Source organism: Papio anubis, chromosome 4 (assembly GCF_008728515.1).
Source record: "Papio anubis isolate 15944 chromosome 4, Panubis1.0, whole genome shotgun sequence".
Taxonomy (NCBI): Eukaryota; Metazoa; Chordata; class Mammalia; order Primates; family Cercopithecidae; genus Papio; species Papio anubis.
The window spans coordinates 144,158,712-144,181,143 of record NC_044979.1 but is presented as its reverse complement, the minus strand read 5'-3'; the positions used below and the strand labels follow the sequence as shown (position 1 = coordinate 144,181,143).

At 51.5% G+C, this 22,432-nt stretch overlaps 1 protein-coding gene across 2 annotated transcripts in view; it reads right to left on the bottom strand.

The window, feature by feature from the left end:
* RADIL (Rap associating with DIL domain) overlaps positions 1–22,432 on the bottom strand; it is an 81,972-nt gene that overhangs the window by 27,882 nt on the left and 31,658 nt on the right. For both annotated transcript variants that reach the window (XM_003895678.2, XM_009202539.4), the window contains exons 3-5: positions 8,218–8,465; positions 6,455–7,087; positions 4,039–4,076 (exon numbers count right to left, since the gene is read on the bottom strand). In XM_003895678.2, the coding sequence (XP_003895727.1) occupies positions 4,039–4,076; positions 6,455–7,087; positions 8,218–8,465 (919 nt within the window). The remainder of the gene's footprint in view (positions 1–4,038; positions 4,077–6,454; positions 7,088–8,217; positions 8,466–22,432) is intronic.

Below are 22,432 nucleotides of genomic sequence, written 5' to 3'. Positions count from 1 at the left end.
AACAGTATGGAGGCTCCTTGAAATATTAAAAATATAGACTGGGCACGGTGGCTTACGCCTGTAATCCCAACACTTTGGGAGGTTGAGGTGGGAGGCTGCTTGAGCTCAGGAGTTCCAGACCAGCCTGGGTGAACATAGTGAAATTCCATCTCTACAAAAAACACAAAAATTAGCCGGGTGTGGTGGCGCGCACCTGTAGTCCCAGCTGCTTGAAGGCTGAGGAGCAGGAATCGCTTCAGCCCAGGAGGTGGAGGCGGAGGTTGCGGCGAGCTGAGGTCGCGCCAGTGCACTCCAGCCTGGGTGACAGAATGAGACCCTGTCTCAAAAAAAGAGAAAACCTACGAATGTAGGACTCTACATTAACAGACTAAAGGGGGGAAATATGATGATCACAGATGCAGAAAATGATTTAGTCAAATTCAGTAGTCATTCACAATTTGAAACACAGAACACAAAGATTTGAGGCAAACAGGGCAAACAAAATGTTAGTAATATTAAATCCCAAATCATCATCATCATCATCATCACGTCAGTTTCAGGTGTGGGTTCACGGATGAGTGACGGAGTCTGTACTGTTCTGGGTTTCGTAAGTGATTCATTATTTTACAAAGGAAGAAGGAAAAGGCCCCCAGGCGTGCATGAGGGATGGAAACAGGGCTGTTTCTAGGCCCTAACGATGACGGTTCCGGAACGCACAGCATGAGCGCACAGCTGCAGCAGAGAGGGCCCGGCCTTCCTGTCAACGAGGAAGCTGGTTCCACCCAGAGCTGCATTTCAGACTGCAGGCCGCCCAGCAAACAGGCGCTGGGGTGGAAGGTTCCAGTCTTCCCCACACCTCAGCACTTAGGAGGATGAGGGCTGGATACACTCCCATCCCCTCCACACCCTGCCTCAACCTCAGAACTCCAGCTGTCCTGGAGCAGAGCCCCAGAGGGAGGCCACCATGCCTGTCACTGGGCCAGTCCCAACTCCCATGCAAACTTCTCCTCAGCACTGAAAGCCCACAAGATGCCAGGCGCCACTGTAGGGGCCCGGGCTTGGACCACCTCCTCGCCATGGGTCAGGCTGTCAATCACCCTTCGATGCTGTCCGGGGCCTGGCTTCTGTGGAACCCTCTCCTGTCAGGCTGGGAGGCAGAGCCTGGGTCCCTCACACAGTCCCAGATCTCACAGGCCAGGACCCACCCCAGTGCATGGCATCGGGACCTGGCTGGAGGGAGCAGGTGTTTGCCAGTGAAAGTGGAAGGCATTCAGAGCTCAGCTCTCCCTGGGCCGGGCAGTGGGGATGCTGGGGACTCCAGGTCAGTGGTCCCCAAGCTGTCCCATGCCTGTCCCTCCTACCTTTGAAAGAAGGATGGACCTAGGGTAGACATCAGCAGGCACATATGGCAATAATGGGCTTTATGGATGGACCATTTTTGGTAGGTGAGGCACTCACAAGCTTTGACTGTGTCCCCACCCAAATCTCATCTTAAACTGTAGCTCCCACAATTCCCGAGTGTTGTGGGAGGGGGCCCAGTGGGAGGTAACGGAATCATGGGGGCGGGTCTTTCCCATGCTCTTCTGATAGTGAATGAGTCCTCACAAGATCTGATGGTTTTAGAAAGGGCAGTTCCCCTGCATACGCTCTCTCATCTGCCGCCATCTAAGATGTGCCCTTGTTCCTCCTTTGCCTTCTGCCACGATTGTGAGGCCTCCCCAGCCATGTAAGTCCATTGTGAGAACTGTGAGTCCATTAAACCTGTTTCCTTTACAAATTACCCAGTCTCGGATATGTCTTTATTAGCAGTGTGAGAACAGACTAATAAAGGCACGGATGGGAATCACACAAGCCTCTGTGTACCACAGCTTGACTTAAGAGGGTGCTGCCAGCCACTCAGCCTGAGCCCCCCAGACGCATTCCCTCCCTCACTGCCTAGCATGGCCACCACCTTCCACTCTGCCTTCATCAGTGTCATCTCTCGTGTGTCTTAAACAGGATGGTTTGGCTGTGAATATCACACACGTGTGTGTGTGTGTGTGTGTGTATATGCATTTAACCGTACCACAGACACCGTGCTGGGTGCTTTTTCCCAGCATTGTCTTGGATTCAGCTGCACTGAGAGAGCAGTGGCTGAAGGTCATTCCCTGCTACCGCTGAGCCCTCTGCCCGGAGGAGTCATGTGGCGGCTTTAGCTCCTGTGCAGACACACTGCCCTCCACAAGCAGGTGTCTCTCCAGGGCCCACTCGAGAGTGGGGGTGTGGGCCACAGGGGCTGTGCGTCTGTATCAGATCCAACCGAATGGTTTCCCTAGCCCGCCAGCAGTGTCTAGGGTAGAGATAGTGCTTTCTGTGCAAACAGCCGTTGGAGAGTGGCGGTGCACTGCCCTACCTCTAACCCAGGAGCTGCGCCTTTCCCTGAAGGAGCAGGTTACTTCTAACCCAGAATCAGGGGAGAGCAAGGGAGGAGAAGGCTCAAAAGAGGGCCTCGTGCAGCCATAAAGAAAGCATGAGATCGGCCAGGCACAGTGGCTTATGCTCATAATCCCAGCACTTTGGGAGGCCGAGGCAGGGGGGATCACCTGAGGTCAGGAGTTCAAGTTCAAGACCAGCCTGACCAACATGGAGAATCCCCATCTCTACTAAAAATACAAAATTAGCAGCCGGGCGCGGTGGCTCACACTTGTAATCCCAGCACTTTGGGAGGCCAAGGAGGATGGATCACGAGGTCAGGGGATCGAGACCATCCTGGCTAACAAGGTGAAATGCCGTCTCCACTAAAAATACAAAAAAAAAAATTAGCTGGCCATGATGGCAGCCACCTGTAGTCCCAGCTACTTGGGAGGCTGAGGCAGGAGAATGGCATGAACCCAGGAGGCGGAGCTTGCAGTGAGCCGAGATCACGACACTGCACTCCAGTCTGGTCGACAGAGCAAGACTCCGCTTAAAAAAAAAAAAATTAGCTGGGCGTGGTGGTGCATGTCTGTAATCCCAGCTACTCCGGAGGCTGAGGCAGGAGAATCGCTTGAACCCGAGAGGCAGAGGTTGCAGTGAGCCGAGATCGCACTATTGCACTCCAGCCCGGGCAACAAGAGCGAAACTCCATCTCAAAAAAAAAAAAAAAAAAAAAAGCATGAGCTCTTGTCCTTTGCAGGCACATGGATGGAGCTAGAGGCTATTATGCTTAGCAAACTAACGCAGGAACAGAAAACTAAATACCCTCTCACTTACAAGTGGGAGTTAAATGATGAGAACACGTGGACACAGAGAGGGGAGCAACAGACACTGGGGACTTTCAGAGGGTGGAGGCTGGAAGGAGGGAGAGGATCAGGAAATACAACAAATGGGTACAAGGCTTAATACCTGGGTGATGAAATAATCTGTACAACAAGCCTGCATGACACAAGTTTACCTACATAACAAGCTGCACTTGTACCCCTGAACTTAAAATAAAAGTGAAAAATACATACTTAATAAAATTGTGAAGATTCTCCAAAAAAAAAAAAAAAAAAAAGCCAGGCATGGTGGCTCACGCCTGTAATCCCAGTACTTTGGGACGCCACGACAGGTGGATCACTTGAGTTCCGGAGTTCGAGACCAGCCTGGTCAACATGGTGAAACCCTGTCTCTACTGAAAATACAAAAAAAAAATTGCCGGGCATGGAGGTGCGCACCTGCAGTCCCAGCTACTCGGGAGGCTGAGGCAAGAGAATCCCTTGCACCTGGGAGGTGGAGGTTGCAGTGAGCCGAGATTGCACCATTGCACTCCAGCCTGGGGATGGAGCAAGACTCCATCTCAAACAAAACAAAACAAAAACAAACAAAAAAAAGAAGATCTCACCCATCCAGTCTTAAGGGTGCCCTGAAGCAATTTCCCAACTCAGAGCTTCCCAAGGTGATGACTAAAGAAGCAAAACAGGTCGCTGCTTGGATGGAAGGACAAAGCCTGGAGCTGACCCCAAGGCGTGGGGTGACCCCTCAGGACTTGGCTCCCCAGGGAAGTGTGAGCCCCCGGGACCTGCTGCTCAGAGACGGGCACAATAACCAGGTCATACTCACAGTTGCGCCTGCTTCTCTGCTAGTTCTTTGGTTTTCTCCTACAATTACAAAGCAGGAGAAAAAGCAAGTGAGAAAAACAGGCTAACACAGGGACACGTTCAGATACACATTATACCATCGACATGAAAACAAGCCGTGCTGCCCCAGGCATCCTGTGTGACACTATTTATTCAAGCTGTGCTGGAAAGGACATTTTCCATGTGACTTAAACATCTTCCCATTCCATTACCGACTGTGACCTACAAGTTTCCTACAATAGAGTATCTCACAACTCTCTAGCTTACATAACAACCAGCTATTTAAAAAATAGTAGAGGCTGGGCAAGGTGGCTCACGCCTGTAATCCCAGCACTTTGGGAGGCCAAGGTGGGCAGATCACTTGAGGTCAGGAGTTCGAGACTGGCCTGGACAACATGGTGAAACCCTATCTCTATTAAAAATACAAAAATAAACCGGGTATGGTGGTGTATGCTTATAATCCCAGCTATTCGGGAGGCTGAGTCAGGAGAATCGCTTGAACCTGGGAGGCGAAGGTTGTAGTGAGACGAGATCACGCCACCGCACTACAGCCTGAGTGACAGAGCGAGACTCCATCTCAGAAAAAAAAAAAAAATATTCTTGCATTAGTAGCAAGTTATTATCCAGCTAAATGTAACCGTGATGGCTGACTGCGCATAGACTCTAAGCATCTGCCTATATGTTTGGTGAGGAATGAGGACAGGGCAGTGGCAACAGAGTCACACATTTCAGGAAACAAACGCGCAAATAACATTCGCATGGGGTAGTGGGTGCGGGGGCAAGAGGTGAACTCAGGCTCGGTCTGATGTCTATAAGCTCAATTCCTGGGCCAGGCGATTCACATCTGGGAGCCTCTGTTTCAGAGCCTGTAGCCTAGGGGCAGGGTGAGCCCTGGTGTGCTGCGGGGAGTGGGCCAGCCACACAGCCAGCTCCAGGTGGCTAGGACGCAGGCTGGGACCCGGGTCCCTCAGCAAGTGGCTTACAACCCCCTGGCTTGTTTCCCTGGTACTGCAGTGACGTGGGATGCGGTATCTACATCGTGAGGGTGGTTGTGAGAAAGAAATTAAACAGCATTTGTTTTGCAAGTAAGTGCCTGGCGCAGACGAGACTCAGGAAATGACAATGATCGTGCGAAAACCTATGACTTCTGGCCAGCAAGTAACTCTCGGTCACAGCGGCCACGATGTGGACGCACACTACACAGACATCACCTGGCCCTGTGTCTGTGACTGCACGGAAGGGACAGGGGCATGCTGCAGTGGCACTCCCATCAAATCCCATGCCGGGAACCCGAGGGAACGAGGTGCAGACACCCGGATTATAACACCCACGGTGCATAGAGACGGCTCTTACTGACCTCTGGACAGGGCAGCCTGTGCTGGCTTTTACTTTTTAAAAGTCTCAGACATTTAAAATGTGGATTCCTATATGAGAAACTAATGAGGTTTCTACAGGCAAGCGGTTCCCCCTTCCCATGTCTGCCGGGGATACACAAGGCCCAGACTAGCGAGGGTTGGAGGGTCTCTGAACGAACTTGAACAACTATGAGCTGTCCTTTGGGTCCCTGGGAGCCACGTCACTGTGGGGTGGGGCCCAGCGGGGGGGCCATGACTGTGTGATGCCTATTCCAGCACTCATGGGTTCAGGGCAGTCCTGCCCACTGGCAGCCACACTGGATTCCCAGGAACATTGGCAATGCCCGTAGCCATGGATGTGTGTATGTGTGTGTGTGGCGGGGTGTGACCAGCATCAAGGGGTGGAGGCCAGGGATGCTGCTGAATCCTCTGCAATGCACAGGCCAGACCCACAGCAAGGAGCTCTCCTGCCACAGTGTCCACAGGGCTGGGGATGAGAGACGCTGGCCTGGAGGAAAGTTTGTCAACGCACAAAAGTCGAGGGGCCCTGCACCTCCAAACTCGGATCAGGGGTGGCTCCAGTGGATATCTGCTCAACCGGCCCCTGGCAGCAAGCACAAGGCACTAGCACAGACAGGGGCTTCTGGGGCTCTTGGGTAGGGGCCTGTGAGAGCTATCAATGTCACCTCGGCCTCGTGGTGCCCAGGCTCAGGGGCACCTCACTCCTGGCACGTGACAGTGCTGGGCCCAGCTGGACCCCAGAGAGGGTACAAGCCCAGAGCTCAGGAGGTGACCCTGGACCCCATGGAAGCCCCACCCTGAGAGGCAAAGTGCTGCAACTGACGCCTTGGGCTCTGGGGCTGCTTCTGGTGGCCTGTGGGGCTGGGACGCAGCGACAGGCAGGGAAGGGCCACCCTGCGCTCAGCGGCACAGCACCGTAGGGGTCAGATAGAGGCGCTCCCGCCCCCCAGCCAGGGCCAGCTCCGGGCCCCCTCCTCCCCCAGACCAGCACACGACCCAGACCACCCACCCCAGCACACTGACCCAGATAGTCTCGCGGATCAGCCTGGCTATCTTGAGCAGGAGCTGCCCAAACATGCCCGGCTCGAAGTGGGTGGCCGAGTGCTGGATGCAGAGGCACAGCAAGAAGGCGGGGGTCAGCTTGTGGTCGTCGCCGCCTGGCTCGATCAACGTCATGATCCTCTGCAGCAGCGTGTCCTCCAGGTGGGGCTCAAACTCCAGGAGCAGCTGCTGGCGCCGGGGCAGGGCGGCCTGAGTAGGGGAGGCGGCATCCCGGGCCCCAAGCGCGGCTCCGCACAGCCGGCAGCTCTGCGGCACCGCCCGGAGGCGCGCCAAGGCCCGGGCGGGCAGGGGCTGGGCCTGCGCGGGGTCCTTGAACAGCAGCAGGTAGTAGAGCCCCAGGGAGAGCAGGTCCCCGTGGTGCAGCACCACGGTCCTGCGCCCCACCTCGGAGAAGTTGACGGAGATGGGCGCCCCGGGGATGGGTTCCAGGACCAGCCTCCCCCCGGGCTGGCTGCTGTCCGGTAGCGGGTGCCGGCGAATGGTGCAGTGCAGAGGCAGGATGTCGGGGGCCGAGAGGCTGATGCTGGGCTTGCTGGAGGGGGTTCGCTGGCCCACCGTGTGCCGGTCCCGGTTGAGCACATACACCAGGCTGTCCTGAAAGAGACTCCGCTCAGGGCAGGCGCAATGCAAGCAGCACACGGGAAAAGTGGCCGGTCTTTAGTCACTGGTTGCTGAAGCCGCGTGGCTGGGATGCTGTCCCTGCAGGCTCTCCATGTCCCTGGCCATCCCCAAACCAGAGCCCCAGCAGCTCTCAGGAACCCGCCTCTCGATGTCCGGGCCCATCCCAGTGGAGGTTGGTTTCCCAGAGGAGCCCAGGGGGCACACGAGACACCCGGGAGCGACCCAGCTTTGAGACAGGGCGAGGCCAGGTCAGGGCCGGCGGGGAAACAGGCACTGGTTCTACAGACTGGACCAAGGACTTCATAACTTCCCCCAGGTCATCCCCAAAACTGTGTGGGAGCACCGCCGCCTGTGTGGGAGCACCGCCCCGAGAGAAGATGCCACCTGAGACCTGCGCACAGGAGCCCTATGGCTGTAAAGTGCTCATGGAAATGAGCAGCAAAAGAGCTGGTTGCACAGGAGGGCAGGGGGCGGGGCGAGCAGGGGCGGGGCGAGCAGGGGCGGGGCGAGCAGGGGGCAGGGAAAACAGGTGTCTGGCAGGGCAAGTGTCCCACAAGGTGAGGCGAGGCGGCCCTGCGCCTGGCATCTGCTTGGGGCGACAGCCTGCCTGCTCAGATGGAAGTGGTGAGAAACTGCTCTGGGCAGGTGGGGGTGGGGTAGGGCCGTTTCTCGGTGCCCCCTCAGAGAATGTGGCCACCAATTGGTGACTCAGCACCCCCCTCGCCTGGAGCAGGAAGCAGACTGGCCCTGGCCGCCTGCTCTGGCCACCTGCCCATGCCCTTCCCCAGAGCCAGGTGGGAGACCCAGCCTGGGAAGGCCTGAGGAGTTCTCCCTGAAAGCGCCTGGTGCTGAGGACACCCACTCTGGGGCTGGGGAAGTGAGGAGCCCCCACTGCCGCCCGCCGTGGCCTGGACAGGGAAAATGTGGATGACTCTACATCTGCCCTTGCCACCCCACTCCACAGCCTCGGCACAGACAGAGGGGCTGCAGCCACAGAGCTCGTGGCCAACTGGGATAAAGGCGGGAGGAGGCCTTGACTTCTGAGTCCCGCCTGCTGTCCCTGCAGTGGCACCGAGCAGTGAGTGTCAGGAGGGGAGGCTCACGTGCTGCTGGCTGTAGCCCTGCAGAAGGAGCAAGTGCGGGGAATGGTACAGCGAGTACCGCATGGTGTCCGGGCCGGGCTCCTCAGAGCCCTGGGTAGCAGCAGGCAGGGCGTTCACTGGGCTCAGGCTGGTCTCACTGACTGTGCGGCGCAACCGGGGCGGAGGGGAGCTCCGGGCATCCCCCAGGGCCAGGGCTGGGGTTCCCTTTGCACGACTCCGCTGCAGCCTCCGGGCCTGGGCGTTTATCCCTGGAAGAGAAGCAACGCAGGGTGAACAGTTAGAAGTCTAATAGCAACAGGGCTGGGCGCGGTGGCTCACCCCTGTAATCCCAGCACTTTGGGAGGCCGAGGTGGGGGGATCACCTCAGGTCAGGAGTTCGAGACCAGCCTAGCCAACATAGTGAAAACCCCATTTCTACTAAAAATACAAAAATTAGTTGGGCGTGGTGGTGCGCATCTGTAATCCCAGCTACTCAGGAGGCTGAGGCACCAGAATGACTTAAACTCAGGAGGCGGAGGTTGCAGTGAGCTGTGATTGCACCATTGCACTCCAGCCTGGGTGACAAGACCAAAACTCCATCCCCCGCCAAAAAAAAAATAAATAAATAAGTCTAATCTAATAGCGCCCATGTCCCAGATCCTCCTGAGCTCAAATCCCACTAAGCCACATGTCCTAATGCCTGTCACTGTTCTGTCAAAACAGGTCTGGTGGAGACTCAAGGACTCTGCCCTCTAGCCACGCCCCTTGAAAAACCAGACAATGCCTTGGCACCACCATGGCACCCGCAGGACAATCTCAGAGCCAGCAGCCTGCCTGTCAAATCCTCAGGGTGAGGGGACCACGCCTGCCTTTGGCAGCCCTGGGTCGCACGAGGCCTGCCTGACCAGCCAGCACCACGGCCCACAGGGCCTCAAACCACAAACGTTTTCCCACGGCAGCCTGGGCCTCTGCAGGGTCACCACGCCACCTCCACAGCCCTGCCCCATCCATCTGGGCACCAGGCGAAACTCCCCTGGGGGGGGTGCTCTCATGAGATGAGACAGGCTGGTCATCACCCTGCCCCCACTTTACAAGGAGGAGGTGTCACTGAGCCACATCACCCCAGCCCATGGGGCTGCCGATAGCCTCCTCCTGCAACAGCATGGCTGCCTCCTTCCCAAGGCTGCCTCTGACACCCCCAAGCCAAAGCAGCCACACACACAAACACACATGTGCATACACATGCCCACAAATACACATGCACCTACACAAAAACGCATACACACATGCACACACACTCATACACACACATAAACACACATGGGCATACACATACACGCCAACACACACATGCACACACATGCACCCACACAAAACACACATGCACACACAAACACATGTGCACACACATACACTCATGCCAACACACATGCACCCACACACATTAACACATACATGTGCACAGAAACATGCACACACAGTTCAGAGATAACACACACCCTTAGAAGAAGATGTAAAATCTCATAAATACAGACACACACTCTAAATGCATGCTCTGGGAAAGCCAGTCGGCTGCAATAGACGAAAACCGCTCACCAGTCCCCAGCTGACCTGGCGCTGTCTTTTCTGAGCCCTCTGCTGAGTTCCCTGTATGCAGCCTTTCAGGTTAAGATCCGTCCCCATCTGTGGCGGCCTTTCCTCCAGCCATTCCCAATAAAACCAAACAAAAGCCGGATGGAGGGAGGCGGCAGCTGGCCGAGGACGACCCTTACCAGCGCCAGCGGCCCCACTGTCCTTCCCAAGGCAGCCGGCAGCCTGTGCATCTGCAGCCCGCAGGGGGCTGGGGCGTGAGGGAGGCCGCCCAGCCGCAGTGCGAGGCTGCTGGGCTTGGCTGCTCATCGCCTGTGCTCCTGCCGGCTGCAGAACCCGGCCCAGCCTGGCGGGCGGCAGGTGCCCAGCAGGTGGGGCCTGGTTCCCCTACCTCGTCCCACCTGCCACTCCCACAAGCCTTATGAGCCCCACAGCTCAGCCTCATTGCACAACTGTGGGGTCAGATCCGAAAGAAGAACAAAAACAACTCCAGATGATGCTCCGGCCCCCAAGTTTTTCCCAACTCTGGGGCCGGGTTGCAGGAGGTGACCCCAGAGTGACCTTCTAGAAGTCCCAGGGCCATGGGGCAGGAAGGGTTGCTTCTCCTCCTAGAGTCCCAGGGGCTCCCAGGGGGCCTGGCCACAAATGCGGCACAGGATGTCCCAGGCCCGTGTCCCCTGGGGCTGCAGCCCCAGGCAAGTGGCTCGCAGCTGAGTATACCCTGCTCCTCCAGGCAAGGCCCCACAGCCTCCTCAGGCCCAGGGCTGGGATGTCTGCAGGTCAGAACCAATGCTGACATGCAGGGGCCACTCCCAGGGTCTCCTTCCTGGTGCTAGGTGGGCCTGCATGAGTGCAGAAGGGCCAGGCTGCCAGTTTTCAACGAGGGGCTGGAGTTGAGGCCTCTCCTCTGGGTGGCGGCGTTGTCCCTGCACCCAAGGCCACAAGCATGACAGAGCCTCCCTCTGAGTGCAGGTGTAGGGGAGGTGAAGCAGCAGCAGCAGCCAATGCCAACAATGGCACGGCTGCGGGCATGGCCAGTGTGGACAGCAACTGACCACGCCACTCTGCTCCTCAGTCCCCTGCTGTGGGACAGACAGCAGGACCCGTGCACTCGTGCACACATGCATGCACACGTGCACACGTGCATTCAGCACTGCTTGAGTTAGCAAATCCCAGAACCCACCCAATCGCCCCTCACAGGGAGCTGCCATGCATGGGAGGAGAGCTCTGCAGAGAGAAGACCGTAGCCAGCTGTGTACATGACCACAGGGTGAAAGAGCAAAGCTTCAGGTGACACGTGACATGACATAACACATGGTATGACGCGTTGGCTCAGGTTTTTTTAAAGCACCTAAAACACCGCTGTACATCGCTTATGGTTTCTATGTATTTGCATGCAAAGCTATTTTTTACTCCAAAGTCATTCAGGAGTAGGTTGTTTAATTTCCATGTAATTGTATGGTTTTGAGCAATCCTCTTAGTGCTGATTTCTATTTTTGTTGGGCTGGGGTCAGAGAGTGTGGTTGGTATAATTTCAGTGTTTTTTAATTCGCTGAGAATTCAAACAAATGTGTTTCACGGCCAAACGTGTGATCAATGTAGAGCTATTTTACAGAACAGCAAGGCACACAGTGAATTTACCACATGGTGGCTGCCCTCAGCAGGCAGCGGAGTAAGCCTAGGGGTGGTGGAAGAAATGACTTCAGTTTCACAGGATGTAGTATAGCGTCCAGTATGTAACAGAATATATGTTATATATAATTTATAATAAATATATTATCATAACTTTATATCATGGTTGACTTATTTAATTTTTAAAAACTCTAAACAAATATGATAGAAATCTTTACCTGTCCAATCTGGGAGGTGGGAACCCAGGTGTCAGGTAAATGTAACTGATGATACTTTATTTTTAAAAACTCTTTTGTTGGTTTGTTTTGAGACAGAGTCTCACTCTGTCGCCCAGGCTGGAGTAGCAGTAGCAAAATCTCGGCTCACTGGAACCTCTGCCTCCTGGGTTCGAGTGATTTTCCTGCCTCAGCCTCCCAAGTAACTGGGATTACAGGTGTGTGCCACCATGCTGGACTAATTTTTGTATCTTTAGATTAGAGACGGGGTTTCACCATCTTGGGCAGGCTGGTCTCGAACTCCTGACCTCAAGTGATCCGCCCACCTAGGCCTCCCAAAGTGCTGGAATTACAGGTGTGAGCCACCGTGCCCAGCATAAACACTTCTGTTAAAGTAAAAATCACAGAAGTTTGAAAGGCCTCTTGCTCACGTGTGGCTTTGTGACTTGGCCCTGTCCCAAGATGAGGCTGCAGGAGATGGGATCCCAGCACTCGTGTTCCCAGGGGTCTGCTGTCAGGCTTGTTGGGGGCTGATGTGGCCTCCCAAGTTCCCACACAGAGAGCTGCAATCGAGCCCTGTTTGTGCCTGACCTGATACAGCTTCGTCACCTGAGTCATCTGAGTGTGTCAGCGCTGTGCAGTCCCAGGGTGGATCTGCCTGAACTGGGACAGAAATCGCCCCCACTTGGCCTTTGGGTGGAGGGAGACAGATGTATGTGGAGAGCATCTCTCCCAATGCTGACCCCAGCCACCTTCAGAAGCATCGCATGGCGCCATCGCTAGACACACAGCGTGGAGGTTTCAAGGCCCTCAGACCTGGCAGCAAATTGCTTAGGAAGGGGAGGTCAGGGCTTTGCAATTTTAGGGACTGCCTGGTTTGGGGGTCTTATACAGGTATGTTCTTTGCCAAGAACAGGGTCAACCCAGGGGCCCCTATGCAACCGATGGGAGATTCCACCAACATGAAATAAGTTCAGTGAGAAATACATCATCAAGAAACCACTATTTCTGGCTGGGCATGGTGGCTCACACCTGTAATCCCAGCACTTTGGAAGGCCGAGGCGGGTGGATCACAAGGTCAAGAGATCAAGACCATCCTGGCTAACACAGTGAAACTTCGTCTCTACTAAAAATACAAAAATTAGCTGGGCGTGGTGGCGGGCGCCTATAGTCCCAGCTACTCCTGAGGCTGAGGCAGGAGAATCGCTTGAACCCGGGAGGCGGAGGTTGCAGTGAGCCGAGATCACGACATTGCACTCCAGTCTGGCAACAGAGGGAGACTCCGTTTCAAAACAAAACAAAATGACAACAAAAGGAAACCACTATTTCAAAACAAATGAATTCTAATAAAGCAAAATGGCAGGATGGCCGCAGCCTTTCATAACAATAATTTTAGACGGGAAGTTATTCATCTTAAATAAAGCGCCAGTCCCTGCTGTGGGTGAAGGGGACACCTCCAGGCTGCAAGCCAGAATATACCCATTCTTTCGTTGCCTACCCCACGTGAGGGACAAGACGGGCTGGCCTAGTTTTAGCCGAGGTCAGCTGTGGCCCCAACGCCCTCGTCTTCTTCAAGGATCTCTGGGAATGTTCCTGCCCTGGCGTGACTGAGTTCACTGGGAACAGAGGTGCTGTGTAGGTTTGAGGGATGTCCAGGAATCTGTATTGGTAAATGCCATCTGGAAGGTTCTAGAACACAGCAGCCAGGGAGAGGAGCCACTGCCAGAGCACTCCCCCTCCAAAGCCCTGTCCACAGCGGTTCCTTACAGGGAGCAAGGTGACACCCACAAGCACTGGGAGAGCTTGCTGGGGAGCCTCCAGTTTGATTTAGTGTCAATTTCAATCCTTCTCAGGGTAAGTGTCTGTCAGTTCCTGCAGAGAAAGCCGGCGGGGGCGGGTCTCCCCTGCTGCCCCTTGTTGATCTGCTCTGGTGGAGAGGCAGAAAAACAACCTGGCCCAGGAATAAGGCAGGGTCTGGGTAACTAGGACCTTGGTGGGTAGCCCTGTTTCACCCACAGCATCCCTCAGGGACCTGCCTGGCTCCAACCATCTGCTAATACATGGGGTCCCAGCCTCAGAAGCAAAACGTACACTTTCTGACATTTTAAGAAGATAACACAAGGCCAGGCCCAGTGGCTCACGCCTGTAATACCAGCACTTTGGAAGGCCAATGCAGGAGGATGGCTTGAGTTCAAGCCCAGGCTGAGCAACATCGCAAAGACCCTGTCTCTACAAAAAAATACAAAAATTAGCTGGGCGTGGTGGTGTGTGCCTGCAGTCCCAGCTACTTGGGAGGCTGAGGTGGTAGAATCACCAGAGCCCAGAGCCCAGGAGGTCGAGGCTGCAGTGAGCTATGATCACGCCACTGCATTCCAGCCTGGGCAATAGAGCAAGAACCTGTCTCGAAAAAAAAAAAAAAAAAAAAAAAAAAAAGACGTGACAAGGCCAGAGGTTGGAATAGCAATGCAGGCCTCCTAAGGGACCATGGTTCGCAGACAGGCCTGCCTGGCCATGAAATGTTTGCCTTTGACATGGGATGGAAGGAGTAGAAAGTGCAGGGCACCGCGGCAATGGGGAAGATGGGGATGGGACGGTCGTTGTTGACATCCTTCTTCTACTCTCACAGCAGAGGCCGTAACGAAAGGAGCGCTGAGCTCTGTGTCCCTGAAGCCCTGTTAGTGGACTTCCTCCCCAGCCTGGGCCAAGCCGAGCTGCTGAGCACAGCCTCATCTCCCAGGTGAGGCAGTCACTGCTGGAGGAAGAGGCGAGGGGACAGCATGCAGCCACGACACACGACTCTGTCTAGGCCACCCCCTCCCCTCCTCGAGAAGGCAGTGCCTAGTGACCGGCTGCTGGCAGAGAGGGTGGGGCTCTGCGTGCCGGGGGTGCACAGGGAACCTGGACAAGCAGCTGGTGACCGTCACCAGCTCCCACAGACTCTGACCAGCCCTGGAAAGAAAAACACAGGCTTTTCCTGAATGTCGCTCAGTTCCTCTATAAACTCAGCCAGCAGCTTTCACCTCCTGATCCTGTTTTCTCTTCCCTCCCCGGCTCTTGATGGTTTGGAATAATGATATATACAACTTGGAACCGTTTCTGTCACCCATCCTCACTTTCAGGCCTCAGAGATGAGGTGACTAGGACTGGAGACAGAGGGGATAATGAAACTTTCCTGGGCTGCAGAACTTGACCGCTACTGGGGAACGGGAGACGATTTTACTTATTTGCTATGTTGCCCAGGCTGGAGTGCAGTGTGGATTCACAGGCGTGGTCACCATAACGCCCTGCAGCCTCGAACATCTGGCCTCAGGGCCTCAGAATAGCTGGGACTATAGGCGCACACCCCCATGCCTGGCAAAAGACAATTTTTTTTTTTTTTTTTTGAGGAGTCTCGCTCTGTTGCCCAGGCTGGAGTGCAGTGGTGCCATCTCGGCTCACTGAAACCTCTGCCTCACGGTTTCAAGTGATTATTGTGCCTCAGCCTCCCAAGTAGCTAGGATTATAGGCGCCTGCCACACCACCCTGCCCCCGCCAGCTAATTTTTTGTATTTTTAGTACAGACGGGGTTTCGCCATGTTGGCCAGGATGGTCTTGATCTCTTGACCTCGTGATCTGCCTGCCTTGGCCTGCCAAAGTGCTGGGATTACAGGCGTGAGCCACTGCCCTTGGCCAAGAGAGGATTTTAAAGTGGCCCCTAGTAACAGCCGGGGACGCGCTGCTAAATAAACTCTGCAGTTACTGCTGCAAAACACAGAGGTCAGATGGGCCTGAAATGAGTCTTCTTTTAGCTGAAGCACCCTTTTCTAAGCTAGCAAAGGACACAGAGCCGTAAGACCATCAAGCAGTCCTTGAAGGAAAATCATTTCAAATGTACAAAAAAGAACTGCTTAGGCATAATTTGGTAAGCACCTCCCTATGCCATGGCCAGCTTGATTCTGGGCATTTTGCATCTAATTCCATTTTATTCTCATTACAGAAACCCTACAAAGGCTGGGTGCTGTGGCTCATGCCTGTAATCCCAGCCCTTTGGGAGGCCGAGGCAGGTGGATCACCTGAGGTCAGGAGTTCAAGACCAGCCTGGACAACATGGGGAAACCCGTCTCTACTAAAAATACAAAAATTAGCCAGGCATGATGGTGGGTGCCTGTAATCCCAGTTACTCGAGAGGCTGAGACAGGGGAATTGCTTGAACCCATGAGGCGGAGGTTGCAGTGAGCCAAGATCACGTCGCTGCACTCCAGCCTGGGTGACAGAGCGAGACTCCAAAAAAAAAAAAAAAAAAAAAAAGCCCTACAAAGCAACTGTGGCTAGACAGGAGCATATTAGCCTCACTTTTGGGAACCAATTCTCCCATTAGGGAAACAATTCTAGGGAGACTGTATATGTAACTTCCTCTTGCCATCAGGAACAAGACAATGATGCCTGCTGTAACCACTTCTCTTCAACTTTGTACTAGGTCCTAGTCAGTACAACAGGCGGGGAAAAATAGAGGAAAGATACAGGATTGAAAAGAAAGAAGTTGCCAGGCTCAGTGGCTCACGCCTGTAATCCTAGCACTTTGGGAGGCCGAGGCAGACAGATCATGAAGTCAAGAGATCCAGACTATCCTGACGAGCATGGTGAAACCCCATCTGTACTAAAAATACAAAAAGTTAGCTGGGCATGGTGGTAGGCACCTGTAGTCCTAGCTACTTGGGAGGCTGAGGCAGGAGGATTGCTTGAACCTGAGAGGCAGAGGTTGCAGTGAGCTGAGATCACACCACTGCACTCCAGCCTGGCAACAGAGTGAGACTCTGTCTAAAAAAAAAAAGAAAAGAAAAGAAAGAAGGAAGCAAATTCAATTATCAGTATTTTGCAGACAATGTGATTGTGTATGCAGGAAATGCAAAATAATCTATGGAAAAAATTATTACAATTAACAAGTGAAGTTAGCAAGGTGACTAGACATGGTGAATAAGCAAAATTCAGACTGTTTTGTTGTGTTTTTGAGACAGGGTTTTGCTCTGTCACCCAGGCTGGAGTGCAGTGGCACAATCACAGCTCACTGCAGCCTCTACCTACTGGGTTCAAGCAATCCTTCTGCGTCAGTCTCCCAAGTAGCTGGGACTACATGTGGACACCACCACACTCAGCTAATTTTGTATTTTTTGTAGAGACAGGGTCTCGCTATTTTGCCCAGGCTGGTCCCAAACTCCTGTGCTCAGGCATTCCTCCTACCTCAGTCTCCCAAAGTGCTGGGATTACAGGTATGAGCCACTGCACCTGGCCAGTAATATTTTTTTTTTTTTTTTTTTGAGACGGAGTCTCGCTCTGTCGCCCAGGCTGGAGTGCAGTGGCCGGATCTCAGCTCACTGCAAGCTCCGCCTCCTGGGTTCACGCCATTCTCCCGCCTCAGCCTCCCGAGTAGCTGGGACCACAGGCGCCCGCCACCTCGCCCGGCTAATTTTTTTTTGTATTTTTTAGTAGAGACGGGGTTTCACCAGTAATATTTTTAAAGATCAGAAGCAAATCATGTCAGATTCATGACCCAGGAGTCAACCACATGTGGCCCCTGAGTGCTAGGATCGAGGAAAGGGAGCGAATTAAGAAGCAAGGGGTGTCAGAATTTGACCTACATAGGAAAAAAATAAAAAATAAAAAGGAAGAAAGAAGCGAGAGGTGTCCTGTATATGAAAATTATATTTGCAGAATACTTTAGAAACCTAACCTAAAGAAAGCTAATGTAGGCTGCGCATGGTGGTTCATGCCTGTAATCCCAGTACTTTGGGAGGCTGAGGCGGGAGGATCACTTGAAGCCAGGAGTTTGGGAGCAGACTAGGTAACAGAGCCAGACCCCGAATCCACAAAAATAAAAAGATGAGCCAGATGTGGTGGGACACACCTTGTCCCAGCTACTCAGGAGATGGAGGCAGGAGTAACTATTGAACCCACGAGATGGAGGCTGCATGAGCTATGATTGTGCCACTGCACTCCAGCCTGGGTGACAGAGCAAGACCTCATAAATAAAGTCAGAAAATGAAGGCATATTCTGAGAAAACGCCAGAACCCCATCTCTAATCGATCACTAAATGAAGTAAATGAATGCATACACTAAGAAAACACCAGAATGAAAAGCACCAAAACGTTGAAAATGCTTCTCTCCAGGAGGTGAGCCAACAGGTGATTTCTACTCCTTTCTTTATACTTTCACTTATTTTCCAAATTGTCGGCAAATTAAGAGGTTCCATTTTTTTTTAGAGGGAGAAGAAATTATTATTATTTTTTTTTTACATACTCTAGGGAATTATTTCCATGATGAAACTTGGACCGCCTCATACTAATTAGAGTCTTACTCAGGGAACAACAATCGCGCTCTATGAGAAGCAACTGAAAACCTAATTAAGATAATGGGTAACTGAGGAGATAAAATGCTTAAGCCATTTGTTAGGCAGACACAGATGGAGACGGAGCTCTCCACGGCTGTGCCGAGGAGAGAGCGGCGTGGCGGAACCAAGAACTTTATCCAGCCGAAACCAGGGGCCGTAGCTAGTTATCCTGGGAAGCCTGTGAGCCCTTTTCTTCTAGCGGGTCACGGTTACCAGCGAAGCACAGTCCTGCTCACCGCATCCAGCATGGCGCTGGGCAGGCCACCAACACCGACAGCCCTGTGGAGGGCGCTGTTTCATCTCAGCCACCACTGCGTATTTGTCTCTTTTGTCCCAGAGGTACAATCTTCTTTTTTTTTGAGACGGAGTCTCGCTCTGTCGCCCGGGCTGGAGTGCTGCGGCACGATCTCAGCTCACTGCAAGCTCCGCCTCCCGGGTTCACGCCAGTCTCCTGCCTCAGCTTACCGAGTAGCTGGGACTACAGGCGCCCGCCACCACGCCCGGCTAATTTTTTTTTGTATTTTTAGTAGAGACGGGATTTCACCGTGTTAGCCAGGAATGGTCTCGATCTCCTGAGCTAAGATCGCGGTACTGCACTCCAGCCTGGGTGACAGAGTCTGAAAGAAAAAAAAATACTGACTGGACTGTGATGATGATCACACAACTTTGTAAATTTACTAAAAATTCATTCGATTGTATACTAAAAACAGGTAAATTTTAGGGTATAAAAATACCTCTTATAATAAAACTGAAAAAAAAAACTCAGCAAATACATTTCTTTACGTTATAATCCAACAGAGACAAGGAAGACGGCTCCAAGAAGCTGAAATTGATAACATATTGAATATATCTAAACATCTTAAAAGAGGGAAGACAATTAAGACTGTTAAGGGAATGTGGAAATAATAAAAAGTACCAAGGAAAAGAACGGACAAGCAAGAAGGACAATAATTAACTACAAAAAAAAAAAAAAAAGTTGGACAGGAAGGAAAAACAATCTTTGTATAGATCCATCTTTAGTTGTGAAAAGCTACACATGATCATAAAAATGCAAACCCTGATTATTAATCTAAAAAAAAACATAACTATATTGAGAAGATTGGGCAATAGGAATTGGAAATTTGGAGAGGGGGGTGGTGAAAAGACCTAAGTTCTCATTTTCCATTGAAGGAAGTCACTAGAAAATGTCTAAAATTTTTAAAAATCAAGACATAGCAGGATACATTTGTTATTTAAAGACAGGAAATTAGGCTGGGCCTGGTGGCTCACGCCTGTAATCCCAGCAATTTGGGAGGCCGAGGCAGGCAGATCACCTGAGGTCAGAAGTTTGAGACCAGCCTGACCAACGTGGAGAAACCTCATCTCTACCGAAAATACAAAATTAGCCAGGCATGGTGGCACATGCCTGTAATCCCAGCTACTTGGGAGACTGAAGCAGGAGAATCGTTTGAACCTGGGAGGCAGAGGTTGCGTTGAGCCGAGATCATGCCATTGCACTCCAGCCTGGGCAACAAGAGGGAAACTCCGTCTCAAAAAAAAAAAAAAAAAAAAAAAGATAAGGAATTAAAAGCCAAAAAGAAACAGTTCACAGTTGAAAGTGGTTGTGGGGAGTTCAATACTGGGAAGAAGGAATGGCTATGGCAGAGAACTGCTGTTTTGCTTTTAATTAGTAATGAGAAAGTATTGCTTTAACTGTGCATATATATACATAACTTTGGTGAAAATAAGTAAAAATTTTTAAGTGTACATAGTTTTCATTCTACTACAAGAATGAATGAATGAATGAATGAATGAACATTCATAGGATTAATTCCATCAACTCCTAAACACACGTGTTTATCTTCTAACATCTCTGGAACTGGAAGACATCCTGTATTCTGTGGAATGTCAGCCAGGCTGCAGCTGTGAGGTGAGAACTTGGTTGTTGTTGCCTGGGGCGAGATTCTGCAACATTTCAGTTAATTCAGGACCATCCAAAGAATGAACATACCTTCCAGCTGTTATCTGCAACAAACTTGCAGACTGAATATGCAAGTGGCTTGGAAGAACATACTAGAGATGAGACAGCAGGGGATGCCACATCACCAATCCGCTTGAGGACAAATAAAATGATACTGTGTGGGGAGTGTGGACAGGGACGGCTCTGATTTGAAAAGACTTAGACTCTAAATTCATTTCAGTCTTGCATACCTTTCTGTGTATGCACAAAACGAATACAGATCAAAATCTGTGTTGAAATAAATCTTTAGATACCATATAGCTTAAGTAAAAAATAAAAATCCTAGATAATAAGAAAGTATTATGTCCTAGTTTAATTGTCGTATTTTTTATGTTGGTTAACACTGGTGATCTTACTACTGATAACATCTTTTCTTTGGTGAAATATGGTATACGTAGGAAGGTAAGTTGCAAAATTGTTCCTAACAATCCCCAAATACACAGTGTTTCGTCTACACCAAGGAATATTCCATAACCATTAAGATGAATGCATTGGCGGTATAACACACGATGTAATTTCCAGACAGGATCTGGTATGACAAATACAGAAAACTAAGTATATGATTCCCCCATTTTTTTCTTTTCATTTTTTTCTTCATTCCTTTTACCCACACTACACAGATGATTCCATTTAAAACAAAAAACAAAAAAACAAAAATCTTTGACAAAAAGAACCCTGTAGGTATGTACATACATATGTAAGAAGTCCCCTGCAGAATAATATAAGCACAGAAAAAGCATGGAAGGTCACTATGGTAGGCAGAATTCTAAGATGGCTCCATGATCTCTGCCCTCTGGGCTCACTCTGTGATTATGCTGCATGGGAGAAGAGATTCTGCAGATATAATAGTTAAGGTTGTCTATCAGCTGACTTTGAGATATGGAGGTTATTCATTGGGCCAAACCTAATCACGTGTGCTCCTTCAAAGCCCAGAGTTCTCTCCAGCTGGTCACGGAAGAGAAGTCAGAGAGATATGAAGTGTGAGAAGTGTGTGATGCCACGGAAGTTCTCCAGGGCATCACGGGGACAACCTGACAGCAGTCACTGGGAGCTGAGAGTGGTCCCCGGCTATAAGCCAGTGAGAGAGGAGGAGAGAGATGCAGAGGCTTCAGTCCTAAAACCACAAGGAATTGAACTCTGCCAACAACTTGTGAGTCTGAAAGAAATCCCTGAGCTCCAGAGAGGAATGCAGCCCAGCCGATACCTTGAGTGCAGCTGTGTGAGACCTGGACAGAAGGTCTAGCTCCCCCATGCCCAGACTCCTGACTTGTGGAAAATGTAAGTTAAATAGTATAGTTTTAAGCTGTACTTGTAGTTGCAAGCAATAGAAAACAAGTTCAGGGCCGAGTGTGGTGGCTCATGCCTGGAATTCCAGCACTTTGGAAGGCCAAGGCGGGTGGATCATCTGAGGTCAGGAGTTCAAGACCAGTCTTGCCAACATGGCGAAACCCCATCTCTACTAAAAATACAAAAAAAAAAAAAAGTAGCCAGGCATGGTGGCACACACCCGTAATCCCAGCTACTTAGGTGGCTGAGGCAGGAGAATTGCTTGAACCTGGGAGGCGGAGGTTGCAGTGAGCCGAGATCGTGCCATTGCCTGGGTGACAAGAGCAAAACTCCGTCTCAAAAAAAAAAAAAAAAAAGAAAAGTTCAGATTTTAGTGCCAGGAAATGGGGTGCTACTGTAACAAATACCTAAAACGTGAAGGTGCTTTGGTAATCAGGCAATAGGTGGAGGCTGGAAGGACTCTGAGAAGCAGGATGGAAAAAGTCTAGATTACCTTGAACAGGCTACTAGCAAATGTGCACAGTAAAGACATTGCTTCTTTCTCAGAATAAAGTGAGAACCTTCCTAAATCACCTCAGAGAAAGGCAAAATTGCTGCAAACAGCAGAAACCTAGATGCTCACAAACCTGCCAGCAAAGGCTCAGAAGGAAGTGAGAGGCATGTTACTGGAAACTGGAGGAAGGAGGAGTCTTGTGATGTGAGGGCAGGGAGCTCACTGAAATTGTCATCCTGCAGTTGTTGGAAAGCAGAATTTGCAAATGCTGAACCTGAAGAGATGGCCAAGGAGGTTTCCAAGCAGAGTATAGAAGGTGCCCCCTGGTTTCTTCTTGCTGCTTATGGTGAGAGGCAACAGGAGAGAGAGAAATTGAAGAACTGTTCAGCAAAATAAGAACCAGGACTGGACAAGTTTGAAAATGCACAGCCTCTCCAGATGACAAGAGATGCCAAAAGTCAGAAATGGCTTCTGATGGGAGGCAGAGAGGAAAAACCAAGTGTGGGCCTGGACAACCCTTTGCTGAAACCCAGGAAGACCAAAAGGTCAGGGTACCTGGTCACATAAATGACTCAGTAGAGTAAGGGTGTTTCTCATGTATTTTTCTTAGTCAAAACAGAGCACCTCAAGGAAGTTCAAGAGCACTGTCCCTCCA